Below are 23,288 nucleotides of genomic sequence, written 5' to 3'. Positions count from 1 at the left end.
TGCAGAGGGTTACAGTGTCTTAGGAGGATGGCTTAGGGTGAGATGGAGGCAGATGATCCAATTGGGGGGAGGGGGCACCTAAAGGGAAACGATGGACGAAGAAGACCATCTACAGTTCCCAGAAGGTTGATTCTGTTTATCTGGATGTAGCGTTGTCAGTGGAACAAATGGTTCGTCACTCATCCAAGTGACTTCTTCAGTCAGCTGCAGTCTCAGCTGACTGTAGGTCAGCTGAGACTGCAGAAGTCACTTGGATGAGTTACACAATCTATAGTTATTTATATGATCAGAAGAGTCTAAATACTTGGAGACAAGACCGAAAAAACAAAACAAGCAGGCATGATTTCCCAGTGAAAATTATGGCAATCGGTTGTGAAAAAGAAAATCTGCTGTCACTGTCAGTGAGCACAGTTTGACACTGCACTGCAAAATAAAACTCAATCATGAAAAAAGAAAAGTAAGTATTTAAACATTGGTGAGAAATGGCATCATTTTCTCAGCCCTGAGCTCATTAAGACAGAGTCAGTGAAAAGTGGAAAAAGTGGATCTCACCAAGCTGGTTTGTTATTGGCGCACAGCTGGATCAGTGCACGTGCAACAGACAAGCTATATATCTGTGAAGGCACCATTAAAGCTGAATGATACATATGTTTTGGAAAGCTATATAATACCATTAAGATGATTTCTTTTATACTGTCAGCAAAACACTCAATGATTCCAACAACACAACTCTGAAGGGAAAGAATCTATACACTAAACATTCAGACTAAAAAATGGAATTCCGATTTTCCTTCCCAGGAAAGGAAAAAACTTTTGCAAAAAACTAAAATCTAAATATATTAATGAATTCCTGTCATGAATGAATCCCACACAAATCTGATGCAGTTTCTGATATAATACTAATACTAATACTAATACTACTACTACTAATCATCATCATCATCATCATCATGAAATTATAATTATTATTATTATTATTATTATTATTATTAGTATACATAAACTTTATTTAATCCATCATTGGGGGAATTGATTTGTTACAGCAGCAGTACAGAGGACAGGAAGAGAAGGTGAATTAGAGAAATTATAAAAATAAAAATTGAAAAAAACAAGTAAAAATGGTAAGAAACGGTTAGTACGATATACAATAAAGTAGACATATCATTATTATCATAACAATTGTATATATTATACGTTACATTATTGTTATATTATATTAATATTATTATCATTATTTTAAAATCAAAAGATCAATGTGTCATGTGACCTAGTGACGTTGCCGACTGAATCAGGATGTAAAGGTTTTTGCGACAAAACTTTCCGCCTTCAAAATAAAAGCAACCGATCTTAAAATATTAGCCTGAATTTATCAAATAAGCAGTATTACGACGTAGAAATTATGTTTATGAGAAGCATCTGTTAAGTTATACTAGCTGAGACCTGTATGATACAGGCTACTACAGCTTGAGCAAATACGCTTCCGGGAAAGTTGTTTTAATTTTGAAATGTCGACAGGAAACGCTGTTCGAGTTTGAAACTTGGCTGAGCTCAGGGGAGCAGAGGAAGGGTGGGCATTTCCTGGTCCAGCAGCGGTACTGTAAAACATTTCAGGCCTGGTTTGTCAGCACAAACTGGGGATGGCTCCGTGGTGATGCGCGCTGTAGGCTTCACGCCGCTGTCGTCCCGTCGTGCCTTCGTGAATCCTGACGGGCCCAGAAGAACCGCCATGGCCTCTGTGGTGTCACTCCGCGGCACATCTGTCACACTCCCCGCTGTGGTCACCGTCCTCTTGCTCCTGATGTCGGTGACCACTGTGCAGTCCTCTCAAGGCGACAAGGAGCCAGTTTACCGAGACTGTGTGAAGCAGTGTGTCCGCACAAACTGCACCGGAGCTCGACTAAACGGCTTCCTATCTGCCCAGCCGCAGTACATGGCACTGACAGGTGAGTTGCTCTTGTCGACAGGTAAGTTAAGCTAACTTACCTTGCTAGCAGTAGATTTTTCATCAGTGCTTATTTATATTGTGGCAACTTGTACATGTATATATTTGTATAGCAACATTTGCTAACTGACCCCCATTAATTTGCTGTTTACATTCATTATATTCACTCGTGCATGCAGCTGCTTTCTGCTGATGCCTGCATGCGTGACTCTTAGTCTTCACGTCTTTAAAAATGTGACCTTGTTTCATAGCCTTCAAGACTAAAAACCAGATTTTCAGGCTGGTCAAGCTCTCCCAACAACCCTATTGTCACCCCACCCTTCTGCCATTATTAACTTTTCTGTTCTGTGTCTACACAACTAGTTGGCCAAAAGGCAACCCCTTTAAATATTTAATTTGTTTTCTTTTATCTCTATCCTTAAAGTTGTATAAAATATCTAGGAAATGCCTTTTGTAGTTGCTTGTGTATTTAAGTTTATTCACTGCTATACAAGAATTGAAACAGCTTCCATGCTTATTTTATTGATGATCACTCAAGCTTATTTAGTGTAAGGGGAATTCAGCGTGATCCCCTGCTTTGTGAATGTAGAAGTGGTGGGATCATCCAAATATTGATACCAACGCTGGTATTGGTATCGGATCGATATTAGTGCAATAGGATCGATACTTTCTTGCTCTCCTCTAAGTTCAGTATGTAGCCCACTGGATTGTGTTTAATAATTTTGGTGAAAATGACAAAATACACCTCAAGTATGGGCTATAAAAAAAATGTGTGAACTTTTTTGTGTTGACTAGCACATCTATTTCATTTATAGCCTTTAGCACATTTAAACAGCAGACACTGACCCAACATGCTGTAGAGACAGGCACATTTACATTCCAGGTTTCCAAAACACCTGGTTTCAAATTGCATGAAAATCTGAAAGATGAGTTTTGTTGTGTCTGCCGGAGGTTTCTTCCTGTTAAAAGGGAGTTTTTCCTTCCCGATGTCACCAAAGTGCTTGCTCATAAGGGAGTCATCTGATTGTTAGGGTTTTCTCTGTATTATTTTAGAGTGTTTATCTTACAATATAAAGCACCTTAATGCTATTGTTGTTGTCACTATGTGCTACAAGTAAAATTGAGTTGATTTGAATTGTGTTAACTAATTATTTGTAGAAATGTAAAAAATTACAGTGATTTAGTGGTCATTAAAGTGTGTTCAGAGTTTGCAAATTAATAATGATTCAAATATCGTTATTGGTGTCAACAGTACTGGCCTTGTATTTAGTTGTATCAGATCAATACCAAAATTTGCAGCTCTGATGTGCTTGCGCTCAGCTCCTCTCTTTGTTCCTGCACCCAGGTTGGACATGCCGTGACGACTGCCGTTATCAGTGCATGTGGACCACAGTCGGCCTTTACCAGGCTGAGGGGTACAGGGTCCCACAGTTCCACGGCAAGGTTTGTTACTCAAATATCACACACTCCTACCCAAGGTTGATCAATAAACAATATGCTGTCCACTTTTATGTTTTCTGTGAGATTTCATTGATTTCAGTCAAATCTGAAATTATGGACAAATGATTGTTTTCCCCCTACAGTGGCCGTTTGCACGCTTCTTGTGTTTTGAGGAGCCGGCATCCGCGTTGGCCTCTCTGCTGAACGGCCTGGCTTGCCTTCTCATGCTACTGCGCTATCGGAGCACGGTGCCACGACAGAGCCCCATGTACCACACCATCAACGCCTTCTCCCTGGTGAGTCGATTTCTGTTTCCGGTTGTGATGGAGAACATTAAAAAAAAAAGGGGGTGTGTTTGTGTTTATTGTACTTCAAAAGGGCAAAAAGTCAGTTATCTTTGTTATGCTTGATCACCAAAAGGACAAAGTTGTCTATATGCTGGCTGTCTCTGTACACTGAGATTGGATAGACTGATTTTGTGGCTGGAAATCCATAATCTGAGTCTCCCATCACAGTACATCACAAAGGTGCTCTACTGGATTGAAATCTAGTAACTGTGAAGGCCTTTGAGATGTGTTGCACTATCTTGCTGGAAGCAGCTGTGAGATTATGGTACACTGTAGCCATAAAGGGATAGACATGGACTTGTTGTTTATGCCATATTTTGACCCTACCATCTGAATGTTGAAGCAGAAGTGGAGACTCATCAGAAAGGACAAAAGTTTTCAATCTTATATTAAATCTTCTTCTATAAATCGTACCCTAATTTTCCTGTTTTCAGCTGACAGGAGTGGCAGCCGGTGTGGTCTTGTGCTACTGTAGTCCATCTGCTTGACCCGTTATTTATTAACCGCCCAGCATTATACCTCAAGAAATAGTTACTAACTTAATAGAAAGCACTTCTAGATTACTTGGCCAATAGGTTGTGTTTTTTAAAATGATAAACAAAAAATGTTTTCCTATCAAAAACTTGTATGTCTGATGCAAAAATTACCCAAACAATGAGTTATTCAGACTCTAATATTTAAATCTGTGTGTTTTGTCAGGTATCTCTCAATGCCTGGTTCTGGTCCACAGTGTTTCACACCCGGGACACCTATCTGACTGAGGTAAGGGTTTTTAAACCTCTAGTAACTTATTACCCTGAAAAAAAAAAAAAAAAGAGTCGATTTGTGTGTATCCTACTGGAGATCTCCCATCTTTGAGTCCCGTTTTCTTCCATTTACTTGTGTTCAGTCATCTTGTTTTCTGCCAGAAACACTGTTTAAACAGTGTTTTACAGTTTTACATGCAGTCATGTGATCAAGTTTTAATAATAATAAAAAAAGCTTTACTTTAATGTACACAGAGTGAGGAAAACTGCTAATGTACATTTCAACTTGCCAGACCACCTGTTGAGACGAGCATTCTGCTCTTTGATTGGTTAATGAGCTTAGCAAATGAGCAACATCCTAATGCCATTACTGATCAACCTTCGAGCTGTGCGCAGTGTAGTTTCTGTAAACAAGCATTGGTTGACCTTAGATTTTGTTTTTCTTACAGAAAATGGACTATTTCTGTGCAACAGCAGTCATTCTTTACTCAATCTACCTGTGCTGCGTCAGGTAAGCAAACCTTCAATGCCCAACTGTCATCCAAAACCACATTCTAGAGGGTAATCATTAATCCTGGTTCAAATATCTTCTGTTACTAGGATAAAGTTGGATTAAAAACGAGAGAGAATATTTGTCAAGTGTGGTCGTTATAACCCTTTGTCTTACTTCGCTGAATATGCTCACGTTACTTCCCTTCCTTCCTCTCTTTGCCAGAACTTTGGGCCTAAAGCGACCCGGGGTGTCCAGCATGGTGGGAGCCCTGCTCATTTTGGTCTTTACCTCACACGTGTCCTACTTGACCTTTGTCAGTTTTGACTACGGCTACAACATGGCTGCAAACGCCACAATCGGTACAGTGCATGTCCACAAGTAACATATAAGTCTGTAAATGGCTGATATGTGAGGAATCTTTTTTTTTTTTTTTTTTTAACTTTTCCATGTGGTGCAGATTTTATTCTCTCAACTGTAGAATAGTTTGTGATGTAGCAGCTACAGTGGACTATACTGACGATCAGCCAGAGGTGAACTGAATCAGTCTGCTTAATAAATCCAAACTTTCAAGGACAGACTGGCAGGCTTGTTTTTTTGTTTGTTTGTTTGTTTTTCTTGCAAGCAAGCATCGCTATGCTGCTGTTCTTACATTTAAAGCCCTGCAGTAATCTATTTTAGCATATATTTCTTTTTATAGCAACTTAACCAACCTGTGCTTCCTCATTAGAAATTCCTAATTATGCTTTAAACCCCTTTATATGATCGTCTCATTCACTGCTGTCCTTCAAGCATCAGCTCCTTCAAATATCTATCATGTAATGTTCTCTGCTTATCTTTTTTGGGCTTTTAAAGGCATGGTAAACCTCCTGTGGTGGCTCTGTTGGTGCTGGCAGAACCGGCGGACCCTGCCGTACTGGTGGAAGTGTGGCCTGGTGGTGATGCTGCTCCACGGTCTGGCCCTGCTGGAGCTTCTGGACTTTCCCCCACTGCTTTGGGTCTTAGACGCCCACGCTGTTTGGCACCTCAGCACTATCCCAGTGCATTTCCTTTTCTACAGGTTTGTAAAAAAATATGTGAGAGATGGAATTGCGGCTGAAAACAAGTGTTTTGGCACTAATACTGAGAGAAATGTTAGGGGAATCAGATGCACCTACCTTATGGTGAATGATTGTTACTTTGTTCTTCCTCCAGTTTCCTCATAGATGACAGCCTCTACTTACTAAACACAGAGAAGTTGGGTGTTAAAGTCGAGTAGGAGGAGCTCTTCGCCTCTTCACCTTGCCTACACCTTTGCACCTTTCCAGTCAGGGCAGCGGGACACCCGAACACTGAAGTAGCTCAGCCTCCCAGATGACATGCATGATATCTCCACGACTTTCATCAAAGCAGACTTTGTTTACATTTTTTAAATTTTATTTTCTTGTTATTTATTTGGGGTAAATTCTCGTTTAAAACAAAAACAACCACACGATGTATGACGCTCACTCCACTTTGCCTTGTAATGATGATGCGTGCTACCTTTCTTTCTCCATCATTCATAAGCGCGCGACAGGATGAAGGAAAGTATTGATTTCGACCCAGAGCAGACCCAACTCTTCACTCCAAGCGCTCCTCTGGGTTTTGTGTATTTGTGCGAGTTCCCAATCCCATAATTTTGACACTCACCAGCCTCTTTGGACATCCAAACAGCAGTTTGATGCGCTGACAATAGATGGCACCCTATCATTGGTCGGGCCTCTCGGTGTGGCGGAGCAACATGTGTTGGGTTCCGTGTGTGCCGAAAGTGGACTGGCAGACACAAGCGAGGTGCCCCCCGGTGAAGGGGGGCCGGCAGCTGATTGTTCCAGAGCGAGAGAAACGGGTGGGGGGGGATGTTGGAGGCCATTCTAGCTGACTGTGTTTTTCTCCCTCCCCCCTCACACCTTTATTTTTGTGCCTCTCTTGTTTCCACTGTGCTTTTGTTTGTTGCCGTGTCCTTCATTGTCACTCCGATTTTTATTTTTGTTTTAATCACCTGCCTTTACTTCTTTTTAAAAAATTCTGATGTTGACCAATTTGTGCTTTAATTTGTTGGCAGTTTTGCTTACTTTGGTTGCTTGATTTTTCTTTTTTTCTTTTACATTTTGGTGATTTTTGGAAGTATTGTAAGTGTTTTTAGTTTTATTCACCTGGATTGCCTTTTAGTGTGAGGAATGATTGAGGTAGGAAAAATGAGCAATGCAACAGGAAGCTGTCTGTTTTTTATGTTTTTTGTTGTCATTTTTTCCTGCATAAAGTTTCTTATTCAGGGCTTAGTTGGTGTGCGAGTGTGTGTGAGTGAATGAGCTGTTGTATACCCATTAATTTTGACTTGGTTGCAATTCTTTCTGCAGTATTTTAAACATCCTCCATCCACAAATCAGCCTTACACACTGCATTATAACTTGCGTATCACTGAGCATGTTAAGCTTTGAATTCATTCCATGTACATCTTCGTCCTTCAGAGCTTCCCTTCCATGCGTGCACTTTACACGGGGCTGTGTGTGCACTTACTGTGCTTGTGTGTGAAACTGCGCCCATGCCTTTGTACTGCTGTGTGAGAATGTGAACAATGACCAGTATGTGTGTACATGTTGCCTTGACAGGACATTGTATTGTTTTTTTTGTTGTTGTTGTCGTTTTTTAGCATCATAAACTGGATCACCGTGTGTGAGAGAGCTAGATCATGCTGATGTGTGAGCGCATATATGTTGAAGGATTGCTGCATGAATGCGTGTGAGAAGACGGGTATATTTAGCTTCGCTGACAGCCTGCGATGGGGGTGGGGGAAGACAAGAGGACAAAATGCACGAAGAGGTTTGGGTGGCAAAAAGATTCCTGAAATCACGACAGAGACACTGAACAGTTATGAATAGAACAGACTATATATAATGTATACAGTGTTTATTATTGCAGAAAAATGGTTTATATTCTCAGATGGAGTGCGAGATGTATCAGCCCCTTTTATTTGAGCACTTTTAAAGAGAAAACTGTCCATTTAACACAAAATCTTTGCCTGTTCTCTACCAAAATCCTTTTGTTCACAGATCAGAAAATAGTGTTTTCACTGTAATAAAATCTGTTTGAATAACTTAAATATTTCCTGAAGAGCTGGCAGAAAACACTCCAGTTTTTGCTGTGATTTCATCCCATTGTTCCGTTTCTTTCTTGCCGGTAACCGCATCCCTTCTCTCATTCGTCTGCTGCCCCCTGCCTGCTGCCCTGTGCACTGTCACCTCTCTAACCAAGTGTACTTTCCTCCACCTCACATCTAATGTTTGACCAAAAAAATAAAAAAATCTTCAGTAATGGGATAAATAAAATTGTTCTTTGTTGAGAAGAAATTAAGCAGGGGTTGGGTTTTTTCTGCACCTAGGGTTTATCCTGTCTTTATATTGCACAAATTCAGCTTTACATCATATGATTAAATATGAAAAAAAAAAAAGTACTCAAAATGCTAGCAAACAATAGAGTATGTGGTATGTGTGCATTGAGGAAGGCAGTAAAATATGCCAATGGTATTTGCTCTCTCGTGTCTCGCTGCTCTGCGATGTGGCAAACGCCATTCAGCAGCTGTTGTCCGAGAGCTGCCACTTCATAGCTGTCTTACAGAAACCATCACTCCATCTGTAGACTGAAAACGTTTCAGTTGCACAGGACTGTAAAGACACCATTTTTAACCCTTCCACTGGGATTTCTCTGCGTTGTACTGGTGTAAACGTTTCTCAAGTGGATGCATGAATGGTAAAAATGCACAAGCAGAAACATTCAAAGTACTACAAGTGCTATCAGGTAAACGCACTCTGGGGGATCACGTTACAAGCTTTGTCCTTAGTGAATACAGCTGAATGCTGCAAATGTTTATGTCCATGAGGGCAGGAAAAATAACTAAAAACTACTGGAAATGTTAATTATATATAGTATTTGATTCCTTGCTGGGCACAAAGTCTCGTTGGTTAAAATCATGAAGTGTTACGATAGTATTTAGACTTTTAGTGGATGTATTCCCGTGAACTGTGGTGTGGTTATGCTAGCACTGGCCCACAACCTGACCTAAGTCTTTGTACCGATAAATAACCTCTGCTCTGCACTCGCCTTCAGGGTTTTGTTTTTTTTTTAATGTTAGTGTTGAATAGAGCAGTGTTTCAGTGCCTGTGAAGTGCAAGGACAGAGGGGAAATTACAACAAAGCTGATATCCTTTTATAGTTCAGAAAAGATGTGATGTAAAGTCTCTGGAAAGCATATGATGTTATATTTTACAGTAAAAAGATGTTTATGGGAACTCTAAAGTAGCAGTTTTAATGGCAAACAAACCTAAAGATTTTTAATACAGCACAGTCATTTTTTTACAGTAAGAGCTTGATTTTGTAAGTTACATTTGGAATAATAATTTTTTTAAATGGTGGCAAATCCAGCTGTCAGACACACATTCCTAGTATACACTCTTTTCCCTTAATTCTTCATGGCATCGACTGAAAAAGGTGCTTGAAACATTCTTTAGAGATTTTGGTTCATATTGACATGACAGCATCGCACAGTTGCTGCAGATTTGCCACATCAATGATGAGCCTCTCACATTCATCCACATCCAAAACGTCTATTGGATTGGAATCTGGTGATTGTAGAGGCCATTTGAGAACAGTGAACTCATTGTGATGTTCCAGAGACCAGTTTGAGATGACTGAACTTTGACACCTTAGGCATGTTATCCTGCTGGAAGCAGCCACCAGAAGATCACACACTGTGGTCATAAAGGGATGGATATGGTTAGAAACAACACGCAGGTAAGCTGAATTAGTCAGGAGGAGCCCAAATATATCTCTAACACCAACAGCAGCCTGAACTGTTGATACATGACATGGTGAATTCATGGTTTCATGTTGTTTGCACCACATTCTGACCCTACCATCTGATTGTCACAGTAGAAATGTAGACTCATCAGATCCAGCAGCTCTTTTTCAAGCCTCTGTTGTTCAGGTTTGGTTTGCTTGACTTCCTGTTCTTAGCTGACAGGAATGGCACCCGGTGTGGTCTTCTGCTGCTGTAGACAATGTGCTTCCAGAGATCCTGTAAACAGAGGTTATTTTAGTTACTGTTGCCTTCCTATCAGCTCAAGGGAGTCTGGTTGTTCCCCTCTGACCTCTGATATGAACTGCAGCTCACTGGTTATGTTCTCGTTTTTAAACCATTCTACAGATCGTTGTTTGGGAAACTCCCAGCAGATCAGTAGTTTCTGACATATTCAGACCATGCCATGTTGAAACTCACCGAAATCATCTTTCTTCCCCATTCTCATGTTCAGTTTTCAGGTTGTTTTGACCATGTCTACATGCCTAAATGCACTGAGTTGTTTATCCACTTCACAGGCCTGTGAGTGTCTCTTACAAAGCACTGATGTATTTCCATTTCCTCCCACGTATACTTATAAAAGTTTAAGTAATCCTTAATTTTTCTTGCATTTAGGTGGATGATTTGAAGGAGTGTTGCTACACTAAACCTGTGTTAAAATGCATGAAATGTTCACAGCTAGAGGTATCAACAGAGCAGGACAAGTGAGTAGAGAAGTGACATGTTTGTCCCTCCCCTGTTACACTGCAGTCTAAAGGGCTTGCTGACCTTGTACTATTTGTGCCAGTGATATATGCACAGATACCTTCATTGTGTCTCCGATATAATCAAGACAAATTCCTTTAGACTTGTATTTGGATTTATGAGCAGCAGTGGGAAACAATATGGTTTTCTTGTCCTTGAAGAGTCCCGCACTGTATTTCTTATTTCTTCTCTCATGCCAAATCTAAAAACTTGGCCAGTCAGGGGAACTGAACTATGAGTGAATTTATGATGTTCTTTGGTAATGACTTCTTTTCTGTATATTTTCACTGTGCTTCACTGCAGTTGTCCTTGGACTCTCTCACTTGAACACATTATCTCTCACCCACTTCCTGGCCTCCTCACCTTTTAACCCACACAGACCTTTTTTTTTTTTTTTTTTACACACGTTTTATGTGTTCCTGAGAATTACAGCCATTTTTTCTGAAGCAATTTCCACCATCAAGTGTGATGAAAATTGCTGACTACTGGATCAGGTTTTATTGTAGCACAGCTTGCTAAAACGAGGAGTTGCATACAGAGCCAACAAACACTTAAAGTTTAAGACTTAAAGTTCACTGCTGGGAAAATCTTCCAACCAGAATACTAAACTGACTGCATCCCTCAGGAGCAGATGACTTTTTTTTCTGTGGGAACTAAATATTTCAGCCTCACTAGCACCACTCAGCTTCGCGAACGGTCCGCAACTTGTGGTCTGTGTGGCTCAGTGTGTAGCTTATTGTTGTTTTCTGATAGCTCTGTGCAGGAGGCTGGACTCTGACCCGGGCTTCTGTGGGTGGGGAGAGACGATAGATTGGGATGAATAGAGTTTATTCTTCCTCCTTCGACTCCTGATTTGTGACCGTGAATGAAGAGCATGAGAAAAGCGGGAGAAATATGAAGACACTCCAATCTTGTATCACGCAAAGAATTCACTTTTTTTTTTTTATAAATTCAACAGTCCCCTGATCTAAAATGTTGATTTGATTCATTCCTTAAATATTAATAAAGTTTTAATAGTCAAACATACTGATATACAAAGCAAGACTTACATCTAAAAATTTGCCAGTTTGCAAAAATAAACACATCGATATCAGTCAGTGTGATTCATAATGAAATAATGCAGCTAAGAGTGTAATCGTTGCCTCGATACATTTCAGATAATTTTTTTCATGTAACCAGTTTTCACATTTAATAATTCAAACAGGGAGTTTTACAACTTCTACAAAACAAAATGAAACTCTAATTAAACATGTTTGAATTTGTTAATTACGCGTTTTGACACAGTTATTGTAAAATGTGTCATTCTTTTAAACAGACATTTAATACTACACGTCAAATTGGTGAAATATTGTGTTAGTGGGATAATTGTTATGTAATTGTTCTAAATAAACTCTTGATGTAGGTCTTTTCTTATATGATAATGCACATTTTATGTAATTTTTGAAAAAACAGGCAATTTAACTTGAACATTTTTCAAATATCCTGATGTCCCCTTTTAATCTGAAATGTATTCACATTGTAAGGTTTCATGGATGTTTGGGGATCAGTATTACATCATGGATGTGGTGTAAGAAAGTGACTTTATTTAAGTGCTCATCACAGAAAAATAGAAAAAGGGGACGTACAAGAGAAAAGATTAAAGTACATTTAAAAAAGTAAGTGTCAGAACAGCCAATAAGAAGACACAAAAACCACATGTGTCTATGGCTCCATGACAACTGTATAATGCCCAGCAGTGAATGAGAGCATGGACCTGTAGGAATGTATACAGTACAATGTACCATTTTAAAATGAGTTACATTATATACACTGAATTTTACCATTTGCCATACAGAAAATTAATCAGGACAATGTTTTTTTTTTTAACTGTGTAACTTAGTACTTTACTCAGATAAAGGTCTAATTCACTTATATGTAAATGTTAAATATTATACTTTATACACAATACTGTTCATTTTAAATCTTAAGTTACTTACTGTCATGTAGATAATTTGCATTATTATAGATCTGCCGTGGTCCTGGGTTTTGGACCCAGCATTTTAAGTTTTTAAGTTAAAGTTTATGTTTTCAGTTCAGGGGTTTCTTTATTTTTCTTGTAATTATAGTATAGTCTGGTGTTAGTCATTGTTTCTTTGAGATCTAGTCTCTTTTATTTATTTATTTTTTATATCTCATCCCTTGTGCCTTAGTTTATTTTCACCGGTGTTCATTCGTGTTAATTTACTGTGTAAATGTGTGTCTAATCTGTAATTGTTATTTCCTTAGTTTCATTCTCCAGATTCTGTTTACTTGTGCCTAGATTTCTCCCAGTAGTGTTCACTTCCCTTGATTAGCACCCAGCGTGTGAGTTTTTATAGTCCTGTGTTTCCTTTGTTCATTGTTAAATTGTCTGTTTGTTATCCTCTTGTGTTTCCAGCCTATTTCCAGTCGGATTTTGTTTCTCCTGTTAGACCTCTGTTATTTAAATTCTCCTTGTGGACTTCTTGAATGTGTTTTGGACTTTTCTTCACCTTTAATAGAGGTAATTTTCTGTTTTACATCTGCCTGCCTCAGAGTCCTGCATCCATCCAGAACCTGCTTATCATAACAAGCTGCCCAGAAATATATAAGTAATTAAAATCATCCTGAGGTGCAACAGTGTTATTTACATCAATGAGTAAGTAATTATGAAAACACCCTTCTACATAATCTGCATGTTTACTGGAGGTGCTTTAAATGTGTGATGGTTATACAGCCGTTGCGTTACTAAGTTACTTAACAATTATTACTACTTTTACATAATCAAATTATTTTTTTTAACTTTCCAAAATAATCGACCAACACAAAATTATGTTTAAACTCTTGTAAAGCACCACTTTTCATGTTATACAGTCATAGTATGGGTCAGGGACTGAAAATCACAGCCAGGCTTTTCAAAGTCAATGCTCTATACAAAAAATATTTATCCCCAAAATTCTAACTTTAAGTAATTTGATTACATGTAAATGTACAGTGTGAAACATTTAATGCAATCTGGTGAATGAAATGTATTTGATTGTTATGTGGTCAGCTTACACCAAGCATATTTCCCTTAATGGTTAATTATTTGAATAAATAAACCTTTGAGTTTACACATTTCAAGTGCATTTTATTCAAACTTAACCCTTCATATTTGAGGGTCAAGAATACTTTTTGAGAGCCCAGATTTTGCTTCTCATAAACACAGGGTGTATCTAAAGAAATCATCAGATTGCAAAAGGTTAGGTATTTTTTTAAAGCAATGGACACAGAAGTTTGTGGTAATTTTTTTTTAAATACATTGCTGAAAATAAAGTTTAAAATAACAAAACTTACAACTTGTTCACAAGTGTTTAGTGTGTCCTCTTCTGGATGCACGGCACATGTCCATACGAAAGGCAAACTCGTCCCATACTTTTGCGGGCATGTCTGGAGTCACTGCTGTTGTTTTGCTACCCACAGACAACCGTGCAAAACTCACAAATCTGCTTTTTCGACCGTTTCCAGTGAAGGGCTGTGGAATTAAAGCACTTTGAAATCAGATGATTTTTTTTGTTCTTTTTTGGATACACCCTGTATGCTGACCCCCACCCCACCCCTCTGTGGCACCCTACTGTAAAAAATCCCGGAAACGCCCCTGCATATAGCCAATTTGACTTTTCCCCTTTACTTCCAAGCGATAGAAGGCATACTGAAATTTTTAAAAAGATGGTAGCATATTCACAGATTATGCATGAACAGGGTAAATGCTTTAATTGTTCTCCATATTTAACACTTTGATCCACTTGAGCCCTCTGAGGAGAAATAAGCGCAATTAAAGTTTGAAGGTAATTTTTAGACATAATTAGAATGAAACGTGTTATAGGGTTAAGTAAGTCAGACCGGAGTGAGGGCGGGTTGACTGAACCTGCCACTCCCCGTTCAGGCCTTCACGCCACGGGAGCGCGCCTCCGCTCCTGTTACGCGCTTACTACCAACAGGCAGGGAATTCATGGGAGGAAGTAACTGAGATTCGGACACGAACAACAACTCCACACGGTGCCAGAAACGACAGTTAGCTCTAAATGAGATGCAAAAACTTCATCTCTGTTCCCCCCAGATGGACTAGAAGCGCCGGGTCTGCGCAGATGGAGGCGGCGAGAAGTTTGCTGTTTGTCGGGGCCGTGCTGCTCGGAGTGACGGGCGCTTCAGGCAGAGAAGGTGGGTAACTTTCAGCGCTTTTCCCCTGTCTCTAATACCTCCGCCGTCGGCAAAATAGAACCACGGAGCGTCGGGGAGATGGCACAGGAGTGTGCTGGCTGTAATTTCAGGAAATGCTGGAGGTTTTTTTCTGGTCCGGAGGACTACATTCCTCCGTGACTCCTCAGCCGGGTCCTCTCAGCCCTCCTGGGATTTATGAAGGGCTGATTATGAGGAAAAATCACACCTGTCACAAAACAGCCTCGCTTTAGATTTACAGTTTGGACCAAAATAATTTTTAAAAAGATTTAAAAAATAAATAAACACAAATCTCCAATCTTGCAACACTTTGACTTGCTCAAATAAACACAGAGCAGAGACTCAGGTAAGAAATATGAGAACCTGCTTTGCAGCTTTGCGACACAACTGACTTGTGCACTGCAGGCGGACGGTTCGTGGCTTTGCTGTAAACACAAACAAAAACAAGACACTAAACAGGCAGTGCATTGTGGGCCAAGGATCATGACGATGTCAATTATTCACTCCTGGCTCTAAAAGGGGGACATTGTGCGATAGAGGGGCCACTTGTCACACTTGGAGCTTGAGTACGTGCCAGTAAAACAAGAGCTAACTGGAAGGTGCAAAAGAGCTGCAAATCATATTTTTGCTTGTTTTTCATTTTATTATAGGTTTTGGGGGGATAATAATAATTTATAATAATAAATAATATAATTTAATGCTTGATCTGGTGGTCAGTCAGTACTTGGACTTGAGATATTTAATTTGTTAACTGAGAAAATGATTGGTTGTGCAGATTAATGGGTGCATATGGACCTGTATAGATCTATTTTAGGTGTATTTGGGGAGATCAATAATCCCCGGCCAGCTGCTTTTAAAAGCAGTTTTATTGGCACATGCTAATAGAAAAATGAATCTGAACTCAATAACAATTTATTCTACAGTGCTCACTTTATTGACATACAGCTGTTGGCTTTCATTGATGTGCACAAAATAAAGAAAGAGCCCCCTTTGGGGTTTTTCATTCAAGTCCCCCTCACAACTAAAATGACTAATGTAAGTACAAACAACTGTCTGTTTTATTAGCTGCTCTCTCCCTCTCTCTCTCTCTCACACACACACACACACACACACAAACAAAGCCTATAGTCACAGGTGAAGTGATTTTCAACTATGACTGCATTGTTGGTGGGAACTGGTTGGTGCACTTTACTCAATCTGTGAAGCATCAGTTCAGGACGAGCGCTCCGACTGGCTCCAGAGTGAATCTCAGCAGTCTTACTTTCAGTTATGAAGTATTATTAAAGTGTTATATCACACACACACTCTTTCACCTCCCCGTCCCCGTGTGTGTGTCTGTGTTCAGTGGCCTTTGTATCCATAGAGTTCGTGCCCTCGTCACACTCTAGTGAAGCTCACTGTGCACTGATTAAGTCTTACTGAAGTGGCCTCAGTGATAGGCTAACTCAGCCTGCTGTGACTCACCAGTCTAGACTGCATGTTACTGATCTAACTCACCCGGAGATGAGAGCGGGACCACCAGAGAGGCATCGCTGCTGTCCTCCGAGGAGACTTTCAGCCTCTTCTTCCGTATGTCTTCTCTTCACCCGGCTTTAAGAGTATAGTGGGAAAATCCTCGGAGGAAATAAAGTGTTAGACAAATAAAGTGTCATCAGTGTGACACTCAGAAATACTGCTGACATCTTCTAAACTCTCAGTATTTAAACGATTGCCTCAGCTACCTGTTTGTGTTAGCAGAATGAAATCATGGGGAAATAATTAAAAGAAACCCTGTTATTTTCACTATTTATTAACTTCCCTGTAATTCATAATAGGTCTGTAACAGTGATACTCAACTTGCGGCTCACAGGCCAAATCAGGCTCGGCGTAGGGTGCTGGCCAGCTCTCTATAAAACTAAAGAGGTTGCAGTTATTTTTAATGTAGTGTAAACTTTCAAAGCATCCATAACTAAAATGCAGTAGCATCTCATGAGCGCGGTGAAATTATTATGCATCATAAGGGCCAAAAAGCCCTTCCAACAAGGCCATTCATTTGGAAATAAATGATTTAAAAGAAAGGAGTTTGCTCTTTTTACTGCCCATTCATTCAGTCTGATAACTATTATAAATATATTAAAAATTCTTCTTATTAAACAACCTTTTGTTTGATGTGGTGTTTGTAAAAACTCCCTCCAGGTAAAACATGTAACGTATCCCATGTCTGCACGACGTTGCAAGTAAGGAGCTACGGGTAAAAATGCTGTTTCAAACCCTCGATTCCAAACTTAGAAACAAAGAATCGTGTTGTATTTTCAGTACAATATAAACAAAAACCATAACATATTTTCCAGGGTTATTTAATTAATTAAATATAATTTCTGTCCCTCATAAAATAAGGAGTTGATGAGAGAGATCATTCAAATGAAAACTAGCACAAAATTGCTAAATATGAAGCTAGCATATTCATCCATAATGGAGAATAGTGCTGGGTGATATGACAATATATATCGTGTGGACGATAGAAAAGTGTCTATCGTGCCATTTGTCTTCTATCGTTTCTATTGTTTCTAACCCTAATTTTATAAATTATTACATAAAATATATCATTAATTAACCCTTTACAACTGGTCGGAGCAGGCACACTCCGTTTTGCCTAACTATTTTTAAATCCCTGTAGAACTGGAACCACGTAAGGTAGCGCAATAATTTTTTTGGCATATGAAACCGTAGGAGTTGTACTTACATGTTATTCCATTAGCTTGCTCTAGGTCACGGTTTCCTTCCACATATAGCTTTGCAAAAATTGCATAAAAAGCACTTCCAGCAACAAAAACATAATATTCCAGACTTGCAGCAACAAAAACAATATTCCAGAAACAGGCTTTGCGATCCGATCAGCTGTTCATAACACTTCCTATGTTGGAATATAAGTAACCCCAAACATCGTATGTCCGCCATTACCTTTCCGAAACCGGAAGTGACGTCATTTTCGCGGAAAATGTAGTTTTTTACTTTTTATAGCCTATGTTGGTGTTTTTAAAAATCATGTTTGACTTTATGCTTTTCTGTATCGTTTCCGGGATGCTTAGAAGTCAAATTACACTGTTGGAAATAGTTTATTTTGATGCACATGCTGTTTTTTTGCAAATTTGCATTATAATATTTATTTTCATTTTTCCTGTAGTATATAAAAATTAGTGTATCTCAAAAATAAAACTATGAAGACACTCAAAATAAATTTCTCGTGGTTGGAAACTATTTTGTGCAACTTTCTTGTATTTACAGTTTTGAGGGATAAGCCTCTTAAATTTCTCTAAGTAGAAATACATGTAAAAAACAAAACAAAAACAAAAAAACGATTTTCAATTTTTTTGTAGTTTATTGCACTTTTTTGCAATTTATGTAGTTACTATGGACTTAATGCATACATATCATTAAAATTTGGGCTATAACGGTTGTATTGATGTATAGCAACTTGAAATGCTCCCACAAATGGCACTACAGCATGTAAAATGTAAAGATAAGCTCTGGTGGACTTGGTCTCATGGTAGGTCTTAAAGAGTTAAATAGCCTGTGGCAAATATATTAGTGTTGTCTTCTCACTATACATACTCTTAACTTTATGCAAGAGTACATAAAGTATAAAAAAAAGATATTTTTCACAAAGAAACTCCGTCTTGTGGTTTTGCGACATGGTGCTGCTTTACGTGCACCCGGATTTGTGACATGCTTTACGGTAACTCAAAACAAAGACTGCACCCTCTCCACTCGCTGTTTACAGACTGCATACTTTCCAGATGACCACAGGTCAGGTGGTATATCGTGATATATATCGTTATCGTGATTATAAAATAATTCATATCGTGATAAATATTTTTTCCATATCGCCCAGCACTAATGGAGAAGTAATTATTTTTTGGAGTGGTGTGTGCAGGCGGGTGACAGATCAAAGGCAAAACCCGAATGTGCATCCGGAGGAAAGACTAATTCAAATGCTTCCACAGAGGTGCACCGTATGCTAAATATTGACCGTTTGCAGCACGTGTGTGCTTTAAATGTCACTTCCACACGAGACTCTCGGGACCAGCTGAATGTTTTTGTGAAGTAACTTTAGGATGATTAATGAACCTATGCACAATGTTATCTTCAAGCTATGAAACCTGAGTTACAAGCCCTTGAAGTACATAAGGGTGGGTTGAAGTTTGCCTGTATTTTCAAAGCCTCATGACTTCAGCAAGTAGACGCATTCATTTAAGCTCTGTTTAAAAACTGCAGCCAAGTTCATTTTAGATCCACTCCAAGTGCATCAATCTAGAGACAAATTGCATTTCTTGGTAATGGGTGGCCGATCAAAGCGAATTAAAGTACCTAAATTTTGATATTGGGTTCATCCTCTGGCTGTGAATCATTCTGGATCGAAATCATTGTTTTTTTTTTCTAAGTGTTTATTTGCAACTCTTTCAAATTCTCCTCTAAGGGAGTGACATGGGAACTTCATCTATGGAGTGACCCAATAAGAGTTATTAACATACTAAGAATTAGACACTTCTGAATATCTAAATGTTTTAAAAGTAATTTAAGTATTTTTTAAAATGCTGGTTTTTACGGGGTTACATAGTGAAGTGATTTATCTGACTAATGAACAAAAGATCCCAGTTTGATCCCGGGAGGAGACACAGATCCCTTTGGGGATGTGTCAGGAAGGACATCGGGCATTTAAAAAAAAAAGGAAAGTCAGATCCTGCATGTAGAGCTACCATCTGTTGTGACTGCTTGTGAATAAAGGAGCAGCTGAAAGCAGCTCAAGCTGGATTTTGTTACACTTGAACCTGTAGAAGATTTAGGACAGACGTGTTGGACCACCATCAGGAATAATGATGCTTGAATGCTCCAGCAGATTTCCAGAGACCTGGGAGAAACTGTCAGTGACCTTTTCTTTAATTTGTCATAAAACCCTTCTGGAATTCTAACAAAGAGTAACTGTTTCTACATAGCACTGTGTAAACTATGTTAATAATTAAATATATTCCATTCAATTTATCGATCACTGTTATCCTATCGTGGGACTCTTTCATTGACAGCAGTTATCTTTTAGCCTTTTATTTGAAAATAATAGCAGAAATCGACTTCTTTATATTTATTTAGGCCAGTTTTGAATGGAAGACGTCTTAATTTTCCCTCCACCTTATTCCAGCGCTCTAATCCAGTCTCTTTCCTTTATGTGGTTAATGTGTAGAAAGAGGTCGGGACACTCTGAGATGTGGCGGTGCGTGTGTGTTTTGGTGGTTTTAGTCTGTGGCGGCGCGAGTGAACGAGGAGTTCGTGGCTCCTGCGCAGCTCAGAGCCTGTTCTGCTTGTCTGTTGAGCAATACCTGTTTTTTCTTTCTCGACCGCAGAGTGAAGCAGTAGAAAGAATGCGCTGTGGGGAGGCTGGGAGAAATGTGAAGTTTATGCAAGACGCGTTGCTAAGGATTAGGGCTGCGGTGCAATCAGGGCTGCCGTGTGAAAAATCTGAGGGTTAATAAACGCAGAGCGAAAGTCCCGCTGGATCAGCTCGCTCTGTTTGCGGAGCTTTGGAGGATCTAATCCATTAGAGGAGAGCACAAGGAGCAGGCTTTTCCGCCGTGATTCAGCCCAGTTCCCGCAACAGCGGCGGCAGCATCGCGTTCCCGCACACACACACACACACACTGGTAAACACACACGCACCTCCACACACTCCCTGTGCTAACTGGCATGCAGCCACACACAGGTGTGGCTTCAAGCTGGCTTTCAGTTTTCAGTCTCAAGCAGCCCGTTTGTACAAACACAGACACCGCAGCCTCTCAGGAAGCCTGATTCAGATCAAATCAGGAGTCATTTCTTACACACCAACAGTACTTTGTGTTCTCTCACTTTCCTTAGAGCTGAAACAACAAGTGCTGACATTTTAAATATCTTGCACTTCAAGTTATTAAAACCTCCTCTGACTATATAAAAAGTGTTTGGATTGCTTGGCCGCATGCACTTAAAAGTCCTGCAGTACTAACTGCATTCACTCATGAATTCATTTAGTCACTGCGTCAGCTCTCTCTTCCAGAAAGAGCGTGACTTTGTGCTTAACAGGAATGCCACGTACTGTGTGTTGTTACAGGGACTGGACGATCAACTTTCTGTCCAATCAATCTTCACCAGCTGATTCACCAGCTCACCGCTGCTCAGCAGTGTTATCTATTTATGTGCTAACGACAGCCTTGGCCGGGGTTTGCTGTGTTTTCTGACTGCCCATCCGTACGCACGTCACTCTGCGGCGTTCCCGAGAAGCCGATAACTGTTTGAGGAAGTTTCTATAAACTGGGCGCAAAGTTCACTTGGATTCAAGGATGCACTGATTAGAACATGGCAGTCAAAGGTCACTGCAATACCACAAAACATATCTTTTTTTTCTTTCTTTTGTTTTGGTTGTAACTCCAAAACTACTGTGCACAGTGACATCATACTGTCCAGACTTGCCCATCTGCTGGCTTCCCTTCCTTTCATCACTACATTTGTGTTAAGTCTCGATAGAGTTGGACTTAACTAATGTTTGGCATACCACAGAGCTCAAGGTCGTAATACTAGTTTTGTAAAGTCAGAACTGGTAAACAAGCCGCTGTGCTTAAACTGCTAGTGACGGTTAATCATGAAGTAAACAACGTGTAAAAGACGGAAACAAAGTTGTTCTTTTTATCTCTTTGCAGTTATTTCCACCACGTTTCACATGTTAACCTGACAGCAACCCTATCTTTAACAGGTTGTCCCCAAGTGCGAGGCTTGGTTGACATATACAGACACCTTAAGGATGCTTTGAGATTAATGATATGCTAAACTGCTGTTACCCAAATTAGGACATGATAACAAACCTGAAAGTAGTTGGATGAATTTAAACGAGCACAGGTAGAGTCACTGGCTAGAGTCGATATTCATGTTTACCTGTGCACAATTTCAATCCGATCATGTTGTGCATTTACATGCATCGACGGTTTGAACAGAGGAAGTCATGAGTTTCTCTCGTGTGTTTGACTTTTGCGTCATTTTTCTTTTTCAAATGGACCCACACTGTGTTCTTGTTGCGTTGCCATATAACAGGCACGCGCAGTAAGGATGGGGTGCGTGTACATACACACCGATCTGACTGAGGTCTGTATCACCCACCTATGTTAATTGAAAGGAAATTTTGATCCAAAGGAGCGTTATCAGTTAGAACCTTCAGATTGTGTTCACATGAAACATTTTTATATCGTTCAGGCTTTTATTCCAGTTATTTATGTCCTTGTAATGATGGCTAATGACTGAGCTGTGAGCAGATATGGAGCTAATGTGATTTATCTTACCCTTTTGAGAATAGTTGCTAAGCTCCTCTCCTATTATAAATGTATAAACACTGGACACTTCATTGCATCTTGCTATTACCAGCTGGACTTCCTTTTGCTTTCAGCTCTGCTGTAATTCTTTGTGGCATAGATTCAACAAGGTGCCGGAAATGTTCATCGGAGATTTTGTTCCATATCGACATGATAGCATCACACAGCTGCTGGAGATATTTTGGCTACATGGCTATTTAACGATGTGAACCTCTTTCACCACCATGTCCTTAATGTTTTGGGATCTGGTGGCTCTGGAGGCCATTTAAGTACAGCGATCTGATTGGTCATGGTCAAGAAACCAGTTTGAGATGATTTGAGCTTTGTGACATGGGGTTTTATCCTGCTGCAAGCAGCCATCAGAAGACGTGGTCATAAAGGGATGGCAACAATACTCAAACAGGCTGTGGAGTGTAAGCGATGCTCACATGGTGACCCAAAGAAAATATCCCCACACCGCTTGAACTGGTGATACAAGCCTGGCTCTTCTTTGTCCAGTTCTGGTGTGCCTGTGAGAGCTGAGAGCAGTTCTTAGCTGACAAAAAGGGCACACAGTGTGGTCTTCTGCTTCAGGTTGGATGTTTTATGCATTCAGAGATGCTCTTCTGCATACCTTGGTTGTAACGAGTGGTTATTTGAGTTACTGTTGCCTTCCCATAAAAAAACAAAGCAGTTTAACTTCTGGCACTGACAAAACACTTCCGCCACAAGATATAGTCTCTATTTTGAACCACTCTGTGTAAATCCTACTGATGGTAGATCAGCAGTTTCTGAAGTACTCAAACCGACAACCAGGCTCACTTAAATCATCTTTCTTCCCCATTCTGATGCTCAGTTTGAACTACATGCCTAAATGCATTGACTTGCTCCTGCTGTGTATGTGTATATATCTGTGTATCCATGCTGATTCAGTGTGAAGTAACTTTAAGGGGTGGCATTGTTCACGCGAATGTATTGAAGATTATAACATAATAGCACAGTTGAATCTATGGTTTCCATCATGCTTACGTAACAGGGTGCAGTTCAGCCAAAGTGTGTTTCAAATAAATCTCTACGTGCACAGATTTGACTTATAAATTCTTTTTTAAATGTTACGGAGAGATATGTCAGTTACATTGTGTACTTATCCAAAA

At 39.7% G+C, this 23,288-nt stretch overlaps 2 protein-coding genes and 1 long non-coding RNA gene across 6 annotated transcripts in view; 2 read left to right on the top strand and 1 right to left on the bottom strand.

Moving 5' to 3' along the window:
* The first annotated feature begins 1,514 nt into the window (after positions 1–1,514).
* On the top strand, positions 1,515–8,108 carry pgap3 (post-GPI attachment to proteins phospholipase 3). The gene is made up of 8 exons (XM_003458742.5): positions 1,515–1,943; positions 3,288–3,385; positions 3,526–3,678; positions 4,429–4,491; positions 4,925–4,986; positions 5,191–5,327; positions 5,821–6,025; positions 6,160–8,108. The coding sequence occupies exons 1-8, from the start codon at positions 1,652–1,654 to the stop codon at positions 6,221–6,223; spliced, it is 1,074 nt and encodes a 357-aa protein (XP_003458790.2). The 5' UTR covers positions 1,515–1,651; the 3' UTR covers positions 6,224–8,108.
* Positions 8,109–8,134: 26 nt separating this feature from the next.
* Positions 8,135–17,574, bottom strand: LOC102082370 (uncharacterized). 3 transcript variants are annotated; one of them, XR_267851.3, is made up of 4 exons: positions 17,517–17,574; positions 16,292–16,688; positions 9,894–10,054; positions 8,135–9,728 (listed from the first exon to the last, which is right to left on the bottom strand). It is a non-coding gene; the product is annotated as an uncharacterized LOC102082370 (long non-coding RNA). The 3 variants fall into 3 exon arrangements; XR_003221462.1 differs by having other exon boundaries at positions 16,292–16,680; positions 17,517–17,559; XR_002063171.2 differs by lacking the exons at positions 8,135–9,728; positions 9,894–10,054 and adding exons at positions 14,783–15,002; positions 15,158–15,219.
* Positions 14,186–23,288, top strand: part of erbb2 (erb-b2 receptor tyrosine kinase 2) — a 30,153-nt gene continuing 21,050 nt past the window's right edge. The window contains exon 1 of one of the 2 annotated variants that reach the window (XM_005463886.4): positions 14,186–14,776. In XM_005463886.4, coding sequence (XP_005463943.1) covers positions 14,641–14,776 — 136 coding nt within the window. In that variant the 5' untranslated portion in view covers positions 14,186–14,640. The remainder of the gene's footprint in view (positions 14,777–23,288) is intronic. The other variant, XM_003458756.5, reaches the window with a different exon arrangement.

The sequence above is a fragment of the Oreochromis niloticus genome, linkage group LG8, assembly GCF_001858045.2.
Source record: "Oreochromis niloticus isolate F11D_XX linkage group LG8, O_niloticus_UMD_NMBU, whole genome shotgun sequence".
Taxonomy (NCBI): Eukaryota; Metazoa; Chordata; class Actinopteri; order Cichliformes; family Cichlidae; genus Oreochromis; species Oreochromis niloticus.
Note: the sequence above shows the minus strand (reverse complement) of the source record. Positions and strands in the feature narration are given on the sequence as shown.